The following is a 20,846-nucleotide window of genomic DNA, read 5'->3' as shown; positions in this document are numbered from 1 at the left end:
AGGCTACTTTCAGGCTACTAGGTCCAAATGCCTACAGGATATACATTAGGATGATTCAGACACCTCAAAAATGTCAAGAATAGTATATTCAAACCCAACATTCATTCCTATTGGTTTTACCTCCATTTACTTTGAAATCATCCCTCTCTGTCTTCCCTGCCACACTGTATGTAGTGCTAAGCCATGATCATCTCTTCCTGGGATGACTGCAATAATCCCTTCTCTGCTTTACTTCCTCTTTCTATTTCTTACACAGTACCCCAAAGAGTATTTTAATGACACAAATTGTGTTACTTCCCAGCCTGAATTTCTTTAATTACTTCCCACTGAGTTTTAGAATAAAATTCAGAACCCATATGTTTTGTAAGACCAAAGATAATCTTACCTGTCCCTTCTTGTCCACACTTATGGCCATACTGGCCTCCTTTCTAACTTTGAAATAGTTAATACTTTCCCACGCTCATCCCCCTCTGAATTTTTTGTTCCATTTGCCTGAATATTCTTCTTGCAGCTGTTAATATGGCTGACTCCCTTTCCGCCATCAGATCTCAGCTCAAATATCATATCCTCAGAGGTCTCCTAATGTGTCTAAGTCACCTAATTTCATCACCCCGAGCATACCCTTTATAGCCCTTTTCACTCTTGTAATTGTCGTATCTGGTATCACCCTCCCAACTACCCCCATATGCCAACCAGAATGTAAAGCCACTGAGGGCAGGGACAAAGTCTTATTCCCTACAGAATATATTTTCACTTGGCATACTGTCCAAAAATTTATCATTTTGTCTGTTTGGTTGTCTTCTCTAGAAGATAAATTTCATGACTATTTTGTTTACTGCAGTATTTCCAGTTCCTAAAAGAAGTACCTAGTACTATACACTGGGTGTTGAATCAGTTAGCTGAGAGTCATTGAACAAAAGCTGCTTTTGCCTTTGTGCTTTTACTCATGTTGCTTCTTTGCTCAGAATGTGCTTACAACTGTCCCTTGAGGTTCAGCTAACACCGCATCCGTTAAGACTCAGATCAGGTAATTAACCTCCCAGAAGTCTTACTTGACCCCTTCAGTGGTTCACAGAGCATAGCAGTGTTTTCAGTACACGTTTTAGACAAAGCCAGATTTAAACATAACAGTTTAGTTCTATGGTCTAGAGCTAACCTCTATACACCTTGACTTTTTTTTTTTCTCATCTGTTAAATGAGAGTAATGTCACAGAGGTAAACATTAAACGAAGTAACATATGTAAGGCAGTTGGCACAGTATCTGGCACACAGTAAGAATTCATTAAAAAGATGTTATTGCTTTAAACAAAGTTGGGGGCTCATGTTCTGTGCCCATATAACATGCTCTGGATAAACCTAACAATGTACTAACATCCTGGATTATATTTACATGTTTGTCCATTCCCACCCAAGAGTGACTTCTTTGAGGCCAGGGACTGGATTTCAAAAATCTTTAAGTCTATAAAGATTACCCTAGTACAATGCCTGGTGCCTTTAGCAGTTGCTCAATAACCTTTAAAATAAACAATTTAAAGAAACCAAGCAAAGTGTATAGATGCATGCTGTCAAATATGGTACTAGGATGTTTAAATTCAAATTAAATAAAATACAGAAAACTCATTTTTTTCAGTTGAACTAGCCATGCTTCCAAAACTCAGTAGTCACATGTGGCGAAGAGCTACTGTAGAGAACATATAGAAAACATACAGAAAGCTTCTATCATCACAAGAAAGTTCTACTGAACAGTGCTGGTCTAGAGACCATGAAAACAAATAACTTAATACATCTGTTATTTAATATAAATATCAACTGAAAAACCTACCCAGCTCAAGGCACCGTGTTAGGTTATGGTGCTATCAGTACATAAAATCCCAAAGAGCAGTAGTCTAATTAAAAACCATCAGTAAGTAGCATATACATCAAAAGCACTGTTTTTTTTTTTTTTTACCTGTTTTGGATTAACCCAAGAAAAAACAATAAAATCACAAACACCAAGAATGTTACTAGAAAGCTGGTCCCAGTCAGTGCCTGGATCACCTAGGGTTAAGAGATTGCGCACATGCAGAGCACAGAACGTTTCACCACCTCAGGTCTCACAGGGTCTTCAATCCCCACAACAGCAATGCACGTGAGGCCGGTGACAATATCATTTTCATTATCCCACTCTGGTTCGGGTTCTCCTGCTGGGAAATCTCTGAATGCAAGACATATGGTTCTCAAGCCTTCTGATGCCATCGGTTCAATCACTGTTTTTACAATATCGTCACGGTCCCTTGGTCTGAACACTTTTGCCTCACCATTAGCACTCAAGATTTTGAAACACCTAAAAGGAAATGTTGAATCCAAACATCAATAATTAACAAAAATAATGGTTAATGCCATTTAAGTGAACTGGAAGGGCTAGAAATCATGGGATCGGATACTCGGAATTTAGAGAATTATGTATGCTGCATTTCCACAGACTTAACTCACACTGGCTTTTTACCCTTCCCTTTATACAACAGTTCTAGTTTTTATGGTTCTCATTTTATAGTTCTCTGCCTTATCAGTTATTCTAGATATTCTCTAAACCTTCTCTTTTGGAAATGCAATGCTTTTAAAATTTCACAAAGAACCTCTAGTGGCAGAGGAGAATAAATTACACAACTGTCCATCCTGGTACAGAATCAGGCATTAACACAAAATTCATAAATATTCTTCTTTTAAAGTAAAAAATCAAATTCAATCAATGCCTTACCTGAGATGTTGTTTCATCACCTATATTGTTTTAGCCATGAAAGAAAATAATAACTTATTGTTAAAGTAAGCATTCTACTGAATCGAGAGACATAATGCCAAAATAGTTTTATCTTCAGTGACACTAACTACACAATTTTAATTATGTAGTGAACAGAAGTTACACGATGTACTTCCCTATTTAAAGTTTATTTTTTATGACTCCTTGCTCTGCCCCTCTCCCTTGGTGATGCCACCTCCTTCTGCTTCTAGGTGGTGATGGCCAAATCCACTTCTTCTGTTTTGATGGCTTTCCAAAGCTCTCCATCACTGCTGAGGAGCTCCACAGGGATGCTGGAGCAACACCTTAGACCTACCACATGCAAGTCTAAACGCTGCCTCCTCCGTATCAACACCCGCCCCAGTCATTTCCACGTAAATCTAAAAATCTCACCTGCACGCTTCCTTTTCCCATCACCTACACAGTATCAGCTCCTAAGTCCCACATATTGGACCTCTTAACAGTCTCCTCAATGTTGCCTCTCCTTTCTGTTCCCACCCTGCTACTGCCTTCTCCTGGCTCTTACTTCAAGCTAGAGCTACTGTAATAGCTTTTTAAATTATTATCTGTTTCCAGTCCATCCTCTCCTTGCCCCCAACCCACATTCCTTCCTGACGTAAGAATTATCTTCCATCACAGATTTGCTCCTTCTACCACCTGATGAAAAAAACCACTCCAGTTGTATCCTCTGACCCACTTAACTTTTCCTGCTTAACCTAACGTGTAAGAACCCCTACAACAAAATGTAAATATTACAGGGGGACTACTAGCTATTGGACCCCAAGCTAGGTGTTTCACATGCGTCCTTTCATTTCACTGTCTCAGAGCTGGTGGTCAAAAGGCTTGACTGGTTTTGGTACAAAAATCTTCCCTGTATCACCTATCTGCCATTCAGCAACGCATAGGATGAAAACAGATTTCTAACCTTTCACACTGACATCAGATAACCAAGTGTTCAATAAAAAAAAGGCTCTATGTGGTCTGTGTATCACAAAGGCCCATTACTACCCAGATGAACTATACGACCAGCTACCTCCCCGATATGGGCTATGTATTCCCGCCTCCTTTCCTTTGATGTGGCTTCCTTCACCTTGATGTTCTTCATACCAAAACCTAGCTGAAGTGCCACATCTCTCATATGACAATGATCTCATCTTAAGACTCTGTAACCATCTGTCATGTGCTGCGTTTCAGTGATTTATTTATAGACCTGTCTCTTAAACCTATTAGAATATAATCTGTCAAGTGTTCATTAAGATAACATTGGATTATAATCTACATATAAGCAAATTAAAAGTAAAAATACTTTAAATGCCTAAGTTCAGATGAGCTCTGATTCTCCAAAGCTGCTCTTACGTTACGTTTTTAAATTCTCTATTGGAATTAAGGAAACCAAATTAATTTCAACACCTATTAAAAACATACAAACATCAGAGAAATTTTACTTAAGTGTGTAATGTCAAAATTGAAACTACTGGTTTGTAAAAGGACAGTAAAACAGAAAGACGATCATTTAAAATGACAGGAAGATATTTAAGTATCACAATGCAGCAGCACAGATAAAAAACCTCATTCTGATATAAGAGGAGAATTCTGAAGATCTAGTGTTAATGCTCTGCTATTCTAAAAACTTATCTATAATTCTTTCATCACATTTTTCGAGCTCACTATCTACAATGTGGTATTGAAGATCTAGACTTGAATTTTTCTTCCCAGGAGGCCTTTATTTTTCATGATCCTCTGTAACAACGGAATCAACACGTCTAAAAGCAAAGATTGAGGTTTATTTTATTAAGTCTATCAGACTTAATGTAATGGGCACATTTTCCCTCCAGCAAAATACTATGAAATAAAAGAAACAGAAGTACAAAAAAGGCAGAATACCATGGGCAAATACCTAGATACCATTAAAATATGCTGAAAAGCTCTGAGGTCCTATCAAATGCCTGATGTTCACAAAAAAGGAAACAGCAACAATAACAACATAGTAGGTATTCCATAAAGCAACTACAGTGAGCAATTTATTCATCTAAGCATTTTACTCTTACTTTTTCAGAATTATCTCAGATGCACCCTTGCTGAATATTCGAAAACTTCCATCTGAATTTTTCAGGACAGTACTCATGGACTTCCTAACAGAATTGAAGGTGTAGACTTTGTACAGTGCTTCTTCTGGTATTTCATTTCTAACATCCTGATAATCTCGTTTTAAATCCAAAAGAAGTCCCAACAAGGCACATTCAGTTTTATTACCAACATGACGAGGTAATCCACCCTCTTTCTCTGGTGGCTATAAGAGAAAAAGGTTTAGAAGCTAGTATCATCTTGTTTCTCTATGACAGTTTAACTTATAATGTAAAATAGAATGTGACATTCTAAAACAAAACTACATAGGAAACTTCTAGTAATATCGGCATTTCAAAGAGGGACACAAAAAGGTATGGTAGAAAGGATCTCTGGGGCGAGAAAGACATGGATTCCAATCTCAGCCCTGCCAGTTACTAGCTATGTGAATTTTTAGCAAATTACCCCACTGCTGTGGTCCCTGGCTTCAGCATCTGGAAAACAGGTACACTTATGACCCAAGAATTAAGTGAGATAAGGCATGTGAAGTTTAAAGTTGGCTCCTGACACACAGTGAGATTTAATAAATTTTAATTCCTTTCCTTTTCTCTTCCTGTTTTCATTAAACATTTATGTTATATAGTTCAAAATTAAATCTACTATACAAGTTTTTTAAACTTAAAAGTATATGCATTAAAATAAAGCACTGTTGCCTTAAACATATACAAAAGCTTTATTTCCTTCATCGTATCTTCACAAATACCACCTTATATATAACTATCACTACAGTAATAAGGCCAGATGTGATCATCTTTAACTTAACAATTGATGAAAGTAAAGCTCAGACTTTCAGCTAGTAAAAGGCAAAGCTAGATCTAGAACCAGGATCTCATAATTTTTCAGTTTAATAATCCAATTCATGCACATTTTCACTAGAAAATTTGTAGCATTAATTCGGTTCTTCACCCATGAATCACTAGAACACGTATCAACTCAAGCAATTCCATACTTTATATTGCAAATAAGACTTTTAACTTGCAAAGTTAAAAATATTTTATTCTAAGGCAGCACAAAGTCTAGAATTACTTTACTGAATTAATTTCAAAAAGTCTAAGGATGATGGCATTGGCAGGATGTACTGAGAAACCAAACAGAGCATACAGCAAGCATATATAAGAACATATTCATTTAAGTTGAAATCTGGCTTCAAATTTTTCTCTAGAAAATTGACAGTTGACTTTCTACAATAAGATAGCCTGGTCTTTCACAAAATAAACTTAGTAAGAATTTAAAATTAAGAACTTATTATAAGGCTTGAGAGTTTCTGAACACAGGAAATTCAAAATACAGGAGGAGGAAAATGCAAGTAAACAAGGTGTAAGTTGATCAACAAGTCTTACTTGTGACATAAACTGTATAACAGAAACTTACATACATTATCTAACTTATGTAACTTAAAAAACACATTCAGTTCTCCAATTTATATATAATAAGGGTAGGTCTGAAGAGCTACACATAATCTATTATTATATAAAAATTAATTTTCATATACAAATTATTAAAGAAACCTTACCAATATTTTTGATGTATAAGCACAATTCACAGAAATTCCTGTTACAAGATAGGACAAAATATTTGGTGGAATAGCTTCTGGTTCAGGAATCTTTTTATAGTGTTTTTCATTTATGTAAGCTTGAACAACCGTCATTCTGTTCATTGTCAATGTTCCTGTTTTATCTGAACAAATAGCTGTAGCATTTCCCATGGTTTCACAAGCATCCAGATGCCTTACTAAGTTATTATCTTTCATCATTTTCTATAGAGACAAAAAAAAAAAAAAACCCAACCTAGTTAAGCTACATACAAAACCAATCAACTCATTACATAAAATTGTAAAGTACTTTAAATTAAGAATTAAAACTCCCAGCTATATACAGATATACAGTATAAAGCATTTATAAATTTAATACTGGAAGAATTTTAGTATATTTAACCTATTTGAATAAGCTGAAGAGCATATTAGCTTTCTGGGGTTACATTTTTTTTTAACCAATGCATAACATAATTTAGTACATGAATACAGATTACTTGTACTCATACGCAAATTATGTTGACTATACGCCTCCAAAAGCTTCTGTGAAGTGTCTTCACCTAATGTAAAAGCAATGACAATCTGTATTCCACTTACAGAGGTACTTATGGCATCGTAAAAGTATATGACTTTTAAGGATTAAATTTTCTCCTTATAAGATGGAAGACAAATCACCAAGGAAAAAGTAGCTTTTATCAGTTAAAATACAGAACTGGTAGGCATACAGTTATCTGATTTTTTTTACTCTGATAGACTGATATAATGTATCAAAACCAGAATGGGTCATTTTTATCTTTTCTATATGCTGATACACCTGGCATTCTCATCCTTAGGATAATCTCTTCTTCTTATTTATAAGAACAAAATAGTCTTTAAAAAACTCCGAAGAGTTTTCACAGCAGCCCCAAAAGGCATTTAAGTTAAAATGCTTGATAATTCATTTTCAAAAATGTAGAATGGGTTAAAAAACTCCAGAGCTAGTTTACAAAGTGTGGCCTGTGACTACACAAGATACACAAGTATGGCCTGTGACTATACACAAGATACTGCAGAAACTGGTTCCTTTGAAGAAATAAATATGGGGAAGAGGTGTACCTCTCAGATTACTTGTGATTTGCATGAATATTGAAGATTAAAAGAATGAAGTTCTACAGTGAAAAAAAAAGTGCTCAATTTCACAAAGTACTAATAAAGGATCCAGAAAGATTACACACCTCCAAGAAGAAGAACAACGTTAAGTGGTAACATTTGGACTAAACACTTTTAATAAAGAGATTAAAGAACAGCAGCTAAAATGCTCTTATTCATTTCCTATGAATGTAAATTAATTCTGCCTCTATCTTTTTGATCCACTGAAAAATTAATGTCATTGATGACTACTCAAGATGAACGGACAGTATTGATAAAATAACTGTTTCTCCCAATTCTAATTATTTCAAAACATAAAAAAAAAAAAAGACAAATAGGTATTACACTGTATTTCATCATATTGAAACATCTGCCATTTGAAATGAAAATGTCAAATGCCTGAAAAGAAAACAAACAATAAGCAAAAAATATTCTTATCCTGACAGGTTAACTGTATAAGACGCAGGAATTCACAGGCTCAGAGGGCGCCAGCGGAAACCGTGACTGTTCATACGGCTCAGCGCCATCAGGAATACTACTTAAGAACTGCTAATTTAACACCAGAAAATTGACAAGAGCGGCATTCTGCCCGTTAAGTATGATTTTACCTGCAAAGCCATTTTGAAAGATCCAAATTGCCCCCAAAGCTAAACCTCTTTGAAAATCCAATTCACCTTTTCCATATAAGATATAAAATTAACTAAAATAAATGAGTAATTTTCAACCAGATTACAACTTTAAGTAAACCGTAGTGAGCAAAGGCATCAAAGCTCGTTTTCAGCATTCTACTCGGCAACTGGGAACTGATGCCAGAAGAGACTCAGTATAGGAAGAGCCGGTGATTCACAGGACAGAGCGAGTGGACCCTGGACTATGTGACAAATGTCAGGGGGCTGGTGAGGCTGGACCAGAGAAGCACCGAGAGGTCCACAGGGCCACACTGGCTGGGCCCTGCGGGCCAGAGGGAGCTTGGGTTTTTTTGTAAGTGTGACGAGAAGTCACTGGCATTTTACACAAGGAAATGATAGAGCTGAATCCTACTCCAGGAACCGGGGTCCGCCTACTGTGTGGAAGTTGGATTTGTTGTGATGAGGTTAGACGAGCAGAAACAAGAAGGCCCGAGAAGGCTGGACTTAAGAGATGCATCTATGCTGTGTTCCTCCAGGTCAGTGCGATGCATTCTTCCTTTAATTTTACAGACGGGGAAAAGGGAGGTGCTATGACTTGCCACAAAGCTGCCATACAGTGAAACTGAAGGTAGACACTGCCTAGCAGGGTTGTGCTCAGTTTGGGTCAAGGCTGCCTGCGAGGAAACATGTACGTCCCGAAGTGTTCGAGACCTTCAACTCTGGGCAGGGGCAGGACCTGTGACAGCATTTCTAAAGGAGACTATGCATTTCTGGAAGACTCTTACTTTCAAAATCAGAAAGAAAAGAGGCACCACAGGTGTCAATTTTCTCCACCAGCTAAAGCCTTAAACTTAGTAAATCGACTTCACCGTTTTCTGCTTACCTTGACAGAATAAGCCAGGGAGATCGTGACGGCCAGGGGGAGACCCTCTGGAACCGCAACCACCAGAACCGTGACTCCAATAATGAAGAACTTTACAAAATACTGTATGTAAATTGGTGTGCACTCTGCAAGCCATGGTCTCTTCTGAACCCAGAATGTATCAATGACAAAATATAATACTAGAATGATAACCGTGATGGCAGACATCAACAAACCTTTCCGTATATTTAAAAAAAAAAAAAAAAAAAAGAAAGAAAGAAAAAGAAAAAAAATGCCATTATTTCAGTAGTCCAGACACTCCCCATTGTCAATTACATATTAGCCACTGGAAGAAATTACCACTGGTTTGAAAATACTTACTTTAATGTCTCTGAGAAATTGTTACCTTTTTTTTTTTTTTTTTTTTTGCAACTAACTCATCATTTGGCATTGTCAGATTTAATTTCTCCTTCCGAGTATAGCCCTGTCCCCAGGAGAACTGGTAGAAAAGTGTTTATGATTCTTTCCTAGACTTACTTGTATCTTCGGCCTTCTACTAAAGCTAAGACAAAATAACAGGTAATGACAAAGAAATACCAAAAGCTTAGAATAAATGGGTACTTCATACGCTGGCAATTGCTTACTGCTGAATGTGAAACTGGTAGAAATCTGACTGATGGGGAGACTTGGAATTAAATATTCAACCCTATGTTTTTTATTAAAAAAATTAATTCTCTCAATTGTTATCTATCCTCAGTTCTTCACGTTCTACAAACCATTTACCTATTTTGCTGACGACTCAGCCTTTTACAGATGAGTATTGAAAAATAAGACCAGTCCACATATCTGCACCTAATACTCCAACTACCTTAAATCTACCCCTTCCCCAAAACTGAGGTAGTATTTACCCCTTAGCTATACATTACAGAAAGCAGGTATTTGCTGTTGGATAAACTTATTCAGAACGGGAGCAAAAACCTCACTTTTCCCACATACTCCTAAGTAGAATTATGTAATTTAAGTGATTTTTTTTTTTTTTAAAGATTTTATTTATGACAGACAGCGAGAGAGGGAACACAAGCACAGGGGAGCTGGAGAGGGAGAAGCAGGCTCCCCGGCAGGCTCCCTGCTGAGCGGGGAGCCCATATGGGGCTCGATCCCAGGACCCTGGGATCACGACCTGAGCCGAAGGCAGATACTTAACTGACCAAGCCACCCAGGTGCCCCAATCTAAGTGATTTTAATAGTATATGCTGATTTATCCGCATGTTCCTTCACATACATGATATTGCTAGAAGGCATGCTATGTTTTTAGCTAAGAGCTCGGCTTCTGCTTCTTTTCTCCACCTCAAAGTGGTTGTATTAACAGGTATTTCTAGTGAGGATAGCAATTTAGTAACTTTGGCCTCACCAGGATGGTACTTCAGCTAATCCATTCAATTTAAGTGTGATTTTCAGAAAAACATGTATCTCGTTTTCTTCATAGTCAATAAAAAGATGAGCAAAATGTGTGGTGAAATTTCTTTTTATTAAAATAAAGTTGGGGGGCACCTGGGTGGCTTAGTCGATTAAGTGTCCGGCTCTTGATTTCTGCTCAAGTTATAATCTCAGGGTCCTGAGATGAGCCCTGCCTCAGGCTCTGTGTTCCGCAGGGAGGACTGAGGATTCCCTCCCTCTGCCCCTCTCCTCCCTCACACGCACTCTCTCCCTGATTCTCTCTCTCTTCAATCAATCACTCCTTTGAAAAAAATAAAATAAAATATAGTTGGGTAATCTGCTTTGAGTAACCAATGGCACTACTAGCACTCTCTCTACTACTCCCAGAAATCCTGAGAAATTCAGACATGAGAGTATGGGCGGTCTTTGGCACTAACCCTAACCTCACCCCTTACTGCTAGCTCCTTCCATGTATAATGGGGTAAGAGCCCCTCAGCTGCAATGACACCACAAGGATCTTCAAAACTCAAAGACCTGGTAGTCTGTGGATAAAACTGAAAATATTTTTAAACCCACTTCCACTCAAAAAGCAACAATTTGCAGACTTAAGTGGGTCTAAAGGCCATTTTCAAGCAGAAAGTCAGCATATTTTAAAAGCAAAACACCTTATTTTCTTCTGTATATCATACCTGCTTTGCCAATCTGAACAGCCAGCTTTGTAAGTTTCCCTTGTAAGACAGATTTTTCCTTTTTTGGCAAATTTGCTTTCTTTTTGTCTTTTTCATCACCATCTCCACCTTCTTCGCTCTTCAAAGGCTGCATTTCCATGGCTGCACCGTCCTGGGCTTTCGCTACATAGAAGAGCAAATAAAACCTCACTACATTTTTTAACGCACACAAAACTATTAATATTTTGAAACGATTTTAGAAACGTATTAGTTTCTTATAGAAACTAGAAAAGATTTAAATATTCGGCTTTGTGTGTGCATGGGTATCTATGTCTAGCCAAAGAAAATAAGACAATAGTGATACTAGGTTGTGAATCTCTGTATCACATTTGAGAATGTTGTGCCAGGTAATAGGCATGAGGGAGAAGAAGAAACGTGGGATCCTTAAAGTAAGAACTAAATACCAAAATCATTTCTCTCCCCTCGTGTTGTGTTTGATAAGGTTCATTTCCAAACGCTATAAATCCCTCCCAGATTGTAGAACATTATGTGTAAACCATATAGAAAAATGCACATGTTTACAGACCTAAGTAAGCGCAAGAAACCATTTCAGTTGTATATTCTATTTCTTACACATTTTTCCTAGCAATATTATAACAACGAAGGTTAAAAAAGTTGAAGTGCTTAAGTTGAAAGCTATCTACATCTGGATTTTTCTTAGCTTACTACCACAAATCACAGTTAAAATCTTATTGCCACTGTAAAGGCAAAATGACTAAGGCACTGGCAGGAAGAGAAGTCAACCCACGTTAACATAAACTGTTGATTTCCCCCGCCACATGTATCCTACTTTTGGATGAATACGGTATACAGTAGATATACTTTTGTATACAATGAAAACAAGCTTACTGTACTCATCCTTGTGAACTTACCTTTGTTGCGATTCTCAATAGCTCCATCTTGTTTCTTATCTGTAGGAACAAAATGGGAATTAAAGCTTTCCAAAGGAAATAAAGACAGCCATGCTGAATTATACAGAGGTAGTTCACATTTCTATAACAGAATTGTTACACAATGGTATGTGCTTGTACAGATAGAAAGCGTTTGGCTTGCAATGACCTGCTGGGTCGATCACCTCCTAGGTCTTCACTAAGGAAAATACTCCAAAATAATTTGGGGCGTCTATACCTTTGCGATTTCTCCATAAGACTTTACTCTTTTATATGCTGCAATGAACCCAAATATGGTACCAGAAGATCTCAAACTAAATACACATGTAATTCTAAGAAAGGAGAAAAGGGCAGGGGTAGGGAGGGAGGGAGACATGTCATGAAGATAACAGGCACACAGGAGAGCTGTGCTGGGAAGGGGAGAGCTGTGTTGGGAAGGGGCACAAAACCCACACAGAAAAGACAGGAGAGGCAAGTAAGTAAAATTAGAGTATGAATAAAAAGAATGGGCCGGTAGGAGTACCAGTTAAGACAATTCAGCAAATTAGTTTCAATCTGGAAAAAACAAGCTTGGGAACGGTCTAAAGCAATAAAATAATCAAGGAGGGAATACATCTATTGTTTGGAGCAGGCAGTGGAATACTGAAAATGAGAAAGGAGGCAGAGCCCATTCAGCCAATTTTTCTCCTACCTTCTCTATCTAGAAGAGCTATCTTCAAACTGGGAAACATGGAAGAGAATCAAGAGGGAACAGCTGTTCATGATAGATGAGGAGATAGTATCTAGATACTTTCAACAGGCTCTGAGTTCAGAGGAACCAGACAGCCACATTCTAGACTAGGAAGGAAAGGAGAAAGATTACCCCCAACTGCTTTTGGGTAATAGCCAAAGCAGTCAAGAGAATGAGAGAAGGGCTGACGTCCACAGATGGAAAAATGCCCCACTTCATGAAGGAAAAAAAAAAACAACAAAAAAACACAACCCCAAGAATCAAAAATGATAGACAATGAGTTATATGTTCATTCCTGAGAATATTTTTGACTGGTTTAATCAAAAAAGAGATATAAGATCTTAGAAAATATAGTGCTTGTTAGAAAAGACACAGTGGGGTCAACAAGAATCAAGTCATGATGCAAACTCCCCTTCCTTTTTAAATAGGGTCCATTGACCTTTGATTCCTATAAATTAGGATGCAGCACAGTGTCTGGTTAAGAGCCAGACAAGCAGGTCTGATCCGCCACTTACTAGATCTCTGACCTGGAGCAAGCCCAGCATCTCAGCAGGTTTCTCATCTTTACGTCCTAAGGTTTTAAGGATTAAGGAGATAACGCACATAGTATTGAGTAAGTGGTATCATTATCCCTGGTTTTCAAACTGCCTTGCACTCCACCTTAAGAAACCTAAAGAGGCCCCCGGAGGGCTATGGAAGGACTGAGACAAGAGAACTTAGAATGGGGGGTCTTGCTAACCTTCACTTGCAGTCAGTTTTCAAGTACGTTTTTGTTTGCACTAAAAATTTTGCAGCTGAAGATGAAAGCCAAAAAATAAAATATCCAAATATTAAAATCGTGGTTGTAGTTAAAGCAAACCAAGATTTTAGCAAGGTTTTTATTTTAGAAGATCTCAAAATACTTATGTGTAAGAGAGAAATATGGACTTACTCTCCTAAGTAAAATTAAGTAAATCCAAGTGGCTAAACCACAGTAAACTGCTGTCACCCTAAAGAAAAAGAATTGTGTAGGCGCAAACCTGAGTGGGAGAAAAGGGTGGTACAGCAGATACTTAGAGCAGGATGGGGAGGGCTTTTTAAGAAAAGTAACATGCCTCCAGCTGCGTAATTCTGAGCTGTCTCCCTACCCATGACAGTTTCTGGTAAAATGCTTGTGGTTAAACTACGGTTATCAATTTTTGCTGAGGACAGATCACTTGCAGGGACAGCAGATACAATGGGTTGAGATCAAATTTCTAAAATCTTGTTATCTAATACTTTGGGCTAAATGTAATAAAGAGAGTAAGTGTCAACGGGAAGTCTTTGTCTTAAGTCCAGAAACCACCGACTTAAGTATAGATGGGGAAAATGTGAACAGTAGAAAACCTGAAATAGATGAAAAGCTCAAGGAGACCAAAATGTGATATGGTTGACAAAATTATGACTGAAGAAGCAGAAGAGATAAGCAAATTGGAAGTGAGAGTTTAATTCACTTTGCTCCTCAGATAATGGAAAGACACTAAGGCTAAAGAAAAACAATAAAGGCCTATGAAAGTGTTCGAGGAGATGCTGAATTTGTCTGGCCACGGTAAAAGGGACTGATGCATTCGCTAAAAGCCCTTGATGGACTGTGACGTCTACAAGAAAAATTGGGAAATGGAAGAGACTCCACTAATTCTACTATTTGAAAGGACTACAATGAGTAACTTTTTATAGAACGTTTCGTATCAGAACTCATAAAATAAGTATATTTTTTTCTGTGCCCGTTCTTATAATCAGTTGCTCTATTTCCAAATACCAATTCTCACAGAATATTGCTGATCTTACTTTTCTTTTCCTTTTTCTTTTCATCTTTCTTTTCTTCCTCTTCACCTCCAGCTCCAAGTAAGGTAAAGATAATTCCAGTTTGAGAATTAACACCTACAGCAGTAACGACCATTCTTCCAGAGCCTTCCATTACATGAGTACCTACAGCAATAGAAAATTTACTTTTTTAAAATTGTTAGGTTTTTTCCCTCCTACCTTCACGTTTCAAACTTTAGTCCTACTGTCTTTCATATACAGTACTTAGTAAGATAACTTCAATAAGACATTAAATAACCTACATTCTTGGGCTAAAGGGTTTCACTCTGTAATCCATTTCATCTGAATTCAAAGTGCACTCCACCACTCATGAGAGATTGGTCAGCTTATCACATCTCAACTCCTCACCCATAAAATGAGGATAAGAGTACCTACCCTTAATAAAAACAGTGAGACTCAAATAAAGGCACACATGTAAAGTGCCTTTGCACACTGCCTGGGATCTGTGGGCATTCAAGGAATACACATTAATTTTAATTGTAAAATTATTACAATGATCATTATTGACACTTCTGAGAAACACACTGCTTAAAAAGAAATGTGCTTTTATAACCAAAAGGACTCCACAGCAACAAACTGCCCTATTTACCGCACCCAAACCCGTATCTCTTCCTAAACCAGCTTTCAACCCAGCCAGCCTACATTATTGCAACAGCCTCCTAGCTAGTCCATCTTTCCAATTTGTCCTGACGTCAGTTTTAATCTCTCTAAAACGTGAATTTTTTCACTAATGTCTCATGGCTCAAAGACCTCTGATTCTACGCTAATGGATTAAATCCAAAGTCTTCACCTTGAGATCAATCAACCCTTCAAACCTTTCATCCATTACTCTAACATAAAATGCCATGACAGAAAGCTATGGAACAGAAATGGGGACGTCGATTGTATTCTGACTATCCCTTACGACCACCTTGAAAGTTGGCAGGCATTATTTTTTCTTATTTTCTAAACATTTGCCCAAGGTTATACAACAATTAAGTGGCAAGACAAAGATTCAATCCAGCTTGGTCAAGGGACAAATTGCATATTCTTCTACTACAATGCCAGTTAAGTCTGCTGACCATTCTCCAACTTGTACAGCTACCTCTGCACCTTTCCTAATTAAAAGGCTTTGCATCTCTCTAGTGTAATATTGTTGTGAATTTTAAGTGGGCTTCAAAAGCAACTCTTTTTTCTAAACTCCCAATAAAGCCTTCTTTACAGTTATCACATTTATTTGATCTCCTAGTTTACAACCATATGGGCAGGTTCTGTTGCTCTACCACCATTTTATCTGCCAAGTCAATGCACAAAGGTTATTTGCTAAATAATGTCATAAGGCATAAGTACTTATTCCAGTAGTTAAAAAATTGTATTTGTCTTCTAATTACTGAGCAACTTATCCAATGTGAGTATTTTAGGCCTTTGATTTTCTTGCTTTTATTCTTTGTTTTGTTGTTGTTGTTGTTGTTTAAAGTAGGCTCCACACACAGCACGGAACCCAACACAGAGCCTGAACTTAGAGATCAAGAGATGGATGCTTAATGGATTGAACCACCCAGGTGCCCCTGATTTTTTTGCTTTTAAACTTCTATATTCTGAGTATTTCACTGATTATTAGCTTCTTTGTCAGTGAACAGGCAAAGCAAACAAGAAATGAATTTCAGGATAGTGAAACAGTATTTATTGAGCAACTTCTACATGTAAAAGGCAATTTCTTTCTTTTAATGATTCTGGCTTTTGGCAGATTTCAACTTTTTTACATTTTATTCCTCCTTACCACAGGTAATCAGATGCTGGTGGTTAATGTGCTCAGGCAAAGTAAACAGTTTTTGTTCTGGTCATATCCCCTCTGCTAACTGAATAACTGCTTTTAAAAAATCTAAATTTAAAAAGCCAAGAACAGCAGTGAGGGAATGGCATCATGAGAATACATTTAAAAATAAATGCATTTTATGTTTTTTAGTACATTTTTGGAATAGGGAAATAAATGGAGAAAAACTTTCCCACCCACATTACGATAAGGGACTCTGCAAAGTTATTTCGGTCTTTTCTTAGCCATGGAAAATTTGCAGAGTTCTTGTGGTACACTTGGTGTGTCCGGGACCTGAGTCTACACAAAACTTACTAGCAATCTCCGTTAAAATAGAAAAGAACCAAAGTTCAGGTAAAGGACATCAACCTGAAGAGCTAAGCCCTCTGTAAATAAGCTAGATGTACCCAGAAGTCCGGCAGTATATATGGCAAAAAGGCAAGAGAATACCGCCTCAGTCCTCCAAATACTATGGCCCAGACAGTCTGTGGGGGTTAAGGTCTGATTAGATTGCTTCCCCGTCCTTGGAAAACTATAGATGTTATCCAGTTAACAATTACAGTTTCTCAAAACTACAGCAAGGAATAAATAAAGTAAGTATACATTGTACTTAAATATACCAAACTTCTATATCTAAGATATGTCTGCTTGGAATGAATTACAAGCACACCCATGGAAAGAAAAAAACAAACAGGACGTTCTTGGTAGTGCAGAATTTTGAAGGTATACAAATCCCAAGATTTTTCTTAAGAAGTAAGTCTATATTATAACTGGGACCTCTACCTTTTAATAATGGTGTTTATGTAATTACTCTGATTTTTAGTGGTGGGATGTTTTGCAATCAGCGTTTTAGGCACATATTTGCAAATCTTAAAAAGGTAATAGTTACACTGAAGTATATGCCTGGAAGTTGTGGCTTTGACTTAAATGACTTGTCACCAGTTTGACTTTGGTTTCAGTAAAAAACCATGTTCAATCAATTAAAATATTAAGGTTCACCGAGAAGCACTGAACGATTATAGCTGCCAAATTATTACATAGTTAAATCGGCAGAAATCTCCTTATGATGTGTAAAATGTTAGCATTCCATTAACACCTGAAAATGGTAATAGAGGACAAACAGGCAGCATTGTGTGCACTCCAAGCTCCAGTATAATTCAGTCTAACAAACATATATAAACAATGATCTTAGAGGCAATTTTATAAATTCTATAAAGAACATTAGAAAATTAAGAGTAAAAACCTGGAAATCAAATGTGAAAGAACTGGCATGCTTTTGGAGTCAAGTGTGAGATTGTGGGGCTCCCTCTCATTCAACATTTTAGAAGGCTGCGTGCAAATTTTCCCACCATCCCTTCCCTTTCTTTTCCAATTAACCTCAGGTCAAGCTACCACAGTTACTGTTAGGAGAGCCTCCCAGGTAGATGGCCAAGTCCCCATTTCAAACAGTGCCCTTACCTGTACAAATCCTATTCTTTGTTCTCAGCGCGTCTTACCTACGTGAAAATTCACTTCTCCCTAGTAGATGTGTGCCGCTGCTAGGCCTACCGTTGATCAGTCATGTAATCTTTGATACATAATTTAGGTCTCAGATTTATTCCTCAGCAGTTAAATGAGGGAGTCGGATTAGATAAATTTTAAGGACTATATCAGTTCTTAAAAAAGAATTAAACCCAACAAAACCCAAAAAACCTGTCTTTGGTAGTACATCCAAGGGAATTCATTCATTTGCTTTAAAAATAATCATTCTTTAATTTTATACATCAATAGGCCAAAAGAATTAACATAAGGCAGAAAAGTAGAAAAGGAGAAATCATTAGGCTGATATTTCAGTTTTATCATGACACTAACACTGACTCAAAAACTCTTATTTGGATTTTTTTTTTTTTTTTTAACTTAGGCTCCTCATTTGTAAAACAGGGCTCTGGATTCAAAGATCTCTAGTATCTCTGCAAACTTAAAAAAAAAAAAGTCCCTAAGGATTATAGGGTAGAAGCTAACATAAAATACAGAATCCTTCAGTTGTAGGCTCTTAGAGAAACTGTGTTTGCTGACAACGGAATACAATCGTGGAAGAGAAAAAGTGCAAAGATAAAAAAGAAGTTCATACCTGATAGAAGTAAGGGATCCTTATCTAAAGATTTCTTAACATGATCAGATTCACCAGTCAATGAGCTTTCATCAATTTTAAGATCATTGCCTTGAATCAGTATGCCATCAGCTGGAAGAAGATCGCCTAAAACAAAAAGCAATGGTATACTAAACTGCCAACAGGATTACAGGAACTTTACCTCTAGCCTAAGAGGTACTGCTCGTTGTTTACTTACCATATTTCACCTGAGCAATATCTCCAACAGTAATGTCAGCTACAGGTATCTGAATGACCTGACCACCCCTGATGACTGTGAACTTCTGTTCTTGTTCAATTCGACTCTGCAAACCTCTAAACTGTTTTTCCTTACTCCAGTCATTGAAAGCTGTTACTAATACCACACACACTACTGACAAGAGGATTGCAGCGCCTTCAATCCAACCAGTTTCTCCTTCACCTTCTTCCTCTCCAACAGAAACTTCTCCACAAACTATATGGAAAGAAAGAAAATGCTTATCAAAAAAAAAAAAAAGATTCTGAATTGATGACAATAGACATTCTATAAGTTAATTATGATGTTTACATACCTTGTTAATTTTACTCTAAATACCTTTCTAAACCCAAAGCATTCCATAATGATAAGAATGCTTACTATGTCAAGTTTCCTGCTGCAGGAGATTCTCACCCTCAGGGCATGGAGGCAGTCTAGAGTTCTAGTTAAGAGCTAGGACACTGGGGAAGATGAAATCACAGCCTCAAGGCAAGTTACCTACTTGTGAGACTCCGTCCCTTAATCTGTCAAATTAGGATAATACCACCTACTCCGCCAGAGTTGTGAGGATTAAATGAGAGAACACTTTAACGTAGGCAGAGCAGTGGTTAAGAATTCCTTCACACTTGACCAATGGTTAATGCTACTTATCATTACATATATTAGACAAGATGTACAGGAAAACTTAAATACCATGTGCTACCCATGAATCATGCTTATTTACTCTATCAATTGTACAGGAGTAAAGCAACACTTGGTTTCCGGAACATGAAAAAGTAAGCCAAGGGCTACTCATTAACCCAACTATTTGGGTACCTACTCTAGGTGCCAGACAGTACTTGAGGGCTGGGGATACAGCAGTAAGTAATAATACACACAAGCACTGTCTTCGCATGAAACCCATACTCAGATTGGAAGGTGTGGACAGTGTATGAAGAATTCAGATAATAAAACACAAATAATTAATTTCAGATATAGCAAATGGCATAAAGAAAATAAAGGAGGGTGATGTGCTATCAAGTGAAGAAAGGGCTAACTGTGGTTTGTGTGAACACAGAAGGCCTCTCTGAAGTGTCAATGACATTTGGGCTAGGAGCCAAATGATAAAAAGGGAACTAGCCATATAGTTGCTTTAGAGCGTTCCAGGAAGAGCATTCCAGGGAAAGATTAGAGAAAGAGCATTCCAGAGAAAGATTAAAATCAGTACAAAGGCTCTATGGCACAAAAAAGTTTACAAAAGAATGAGGGAGGAAAGAACCTCAAAGGCTCAAAATTGAAGGTCAACAATTTTGAAGAAAGAACAATGAAACAGTGCTACTTAGACTTTGGGTTATAATCTATTTGTGAGTCTAAAATCAATTCAGTGGCTCATGACCAGCATTTCAAAAAATGAAACACAGCAAAATAAAGAGGATATATACACAGTAAAGGTAAGCATTGCTTCTTAAAAGTTCACTTGGGTTATTTATAAATTCACATGAAGGCATATGTTCTTCTATATATACCTATATAAAAAAGTTCTTTCTTACCGAGGATTGAGCTGAAAAGTCTGAAGAAAGTCAATTATTCTCTTAGGACAGGTAAAGCAGGAAAAAGATTATTCAAAGAAGAGAATGAGTAAATGAATGATACTAGAAGTGATTAAAGCAAGTTCCAAAATCATGAGCATGAAACAAAGATATGATTTGATGTATAAAGATGCTGAATAAAGATTAATCCAGGAGAGGTATGTGGGACAGATGAAGAGACAGAACACAGAGACTGTAATAAAATGAACTGGTGGTGGTGAAATAAAAGGGATGATGTGAATGAAAAACAAATGAACAAACACAAAAACCCAAGGTCCATCAACAGGATTCAGCCATCAATGGGTACAAAAGCATGTTCTCCAAAGGAGATAGCAGTACAACCCAACAAGCGTGCTAGCTTCCCCATCTAAATATCAAAACTTCTCTTTGAATTACATCTGAGCTGAAGAAATGACCATTATCATTGTACACAATAACTAGTTTAT

General features: G+C 37.2%; 1 protein-coding gene across 1 annotated transcript in view; it reads right to left on the bottom strand.

The window, feature by feature from the left end:
* LOC111142249 (ATPase plasma membrane Ca2+ transporting 1) overlaps nt 1–20,846 on the bottom strand; it is a 125,604-nt gene that overhangs the window by 26,415 nt on the left and 78,343 nt on the right. Inside the window, exons 4-12 of the mRNA XM_022495296.1 lie at nt 18,797–19,051; nt 18,580–18,705; nt 14,642–14,782; nt 12,088–12,126; nt 11,177–11,338; nt 9,072–9,286; nt 6,414–6,656; nt 4,825–5,066; nt 2,086–2,323 (exon numbers count right to left, since the gene is read on the bottom strand). Of these exons, the coding sequence (XP_022351004.1) occupies nt 2,086–2,323; nt 4,825–5,066; nt 6,414–6,656; nt 9,072–9,286; nt 11,177–11,338; nt 12,088–12,126; nt 14,642–14,782; nt 18,580–18,705; nt 18,797–19,051 (1,661 nt within the window). The remainder of the gene's footprint in view (nt 1–2,085; nt 2,324–4,824; nt 5,067–6,413; nt 6,657–9,071; nt 9,287–11,176; nt 11,339–12,087; nt 12,127–14,641; nt 14,783–18,579; nt 18,706–18,796; nt 19,052–20,846) is intronic.

The sequence above is a fragment of the Enhydra lutris genome, unplaced genomic scaffold (genome assembly GCF_002288905.1).
Source record: "Enhydra lutris kenyoni isolate GAN:26980312 unplaced genomic scaffold, ASM228890v2 scaffoldscaffold7, whole genome shotgun sequence".
Classification (NCBI taxonomy): Eukaryota; Metazoa; Chordata; class Mammalia; order Carnivora; family Mustelidae; genus Enhydra; species Enhydra lutris.
The sequence above is the reverse complement of the archived record's forward strand: the minus strand, read 5'-3'. Positions and strand labels throughout refer to the sequence as shown.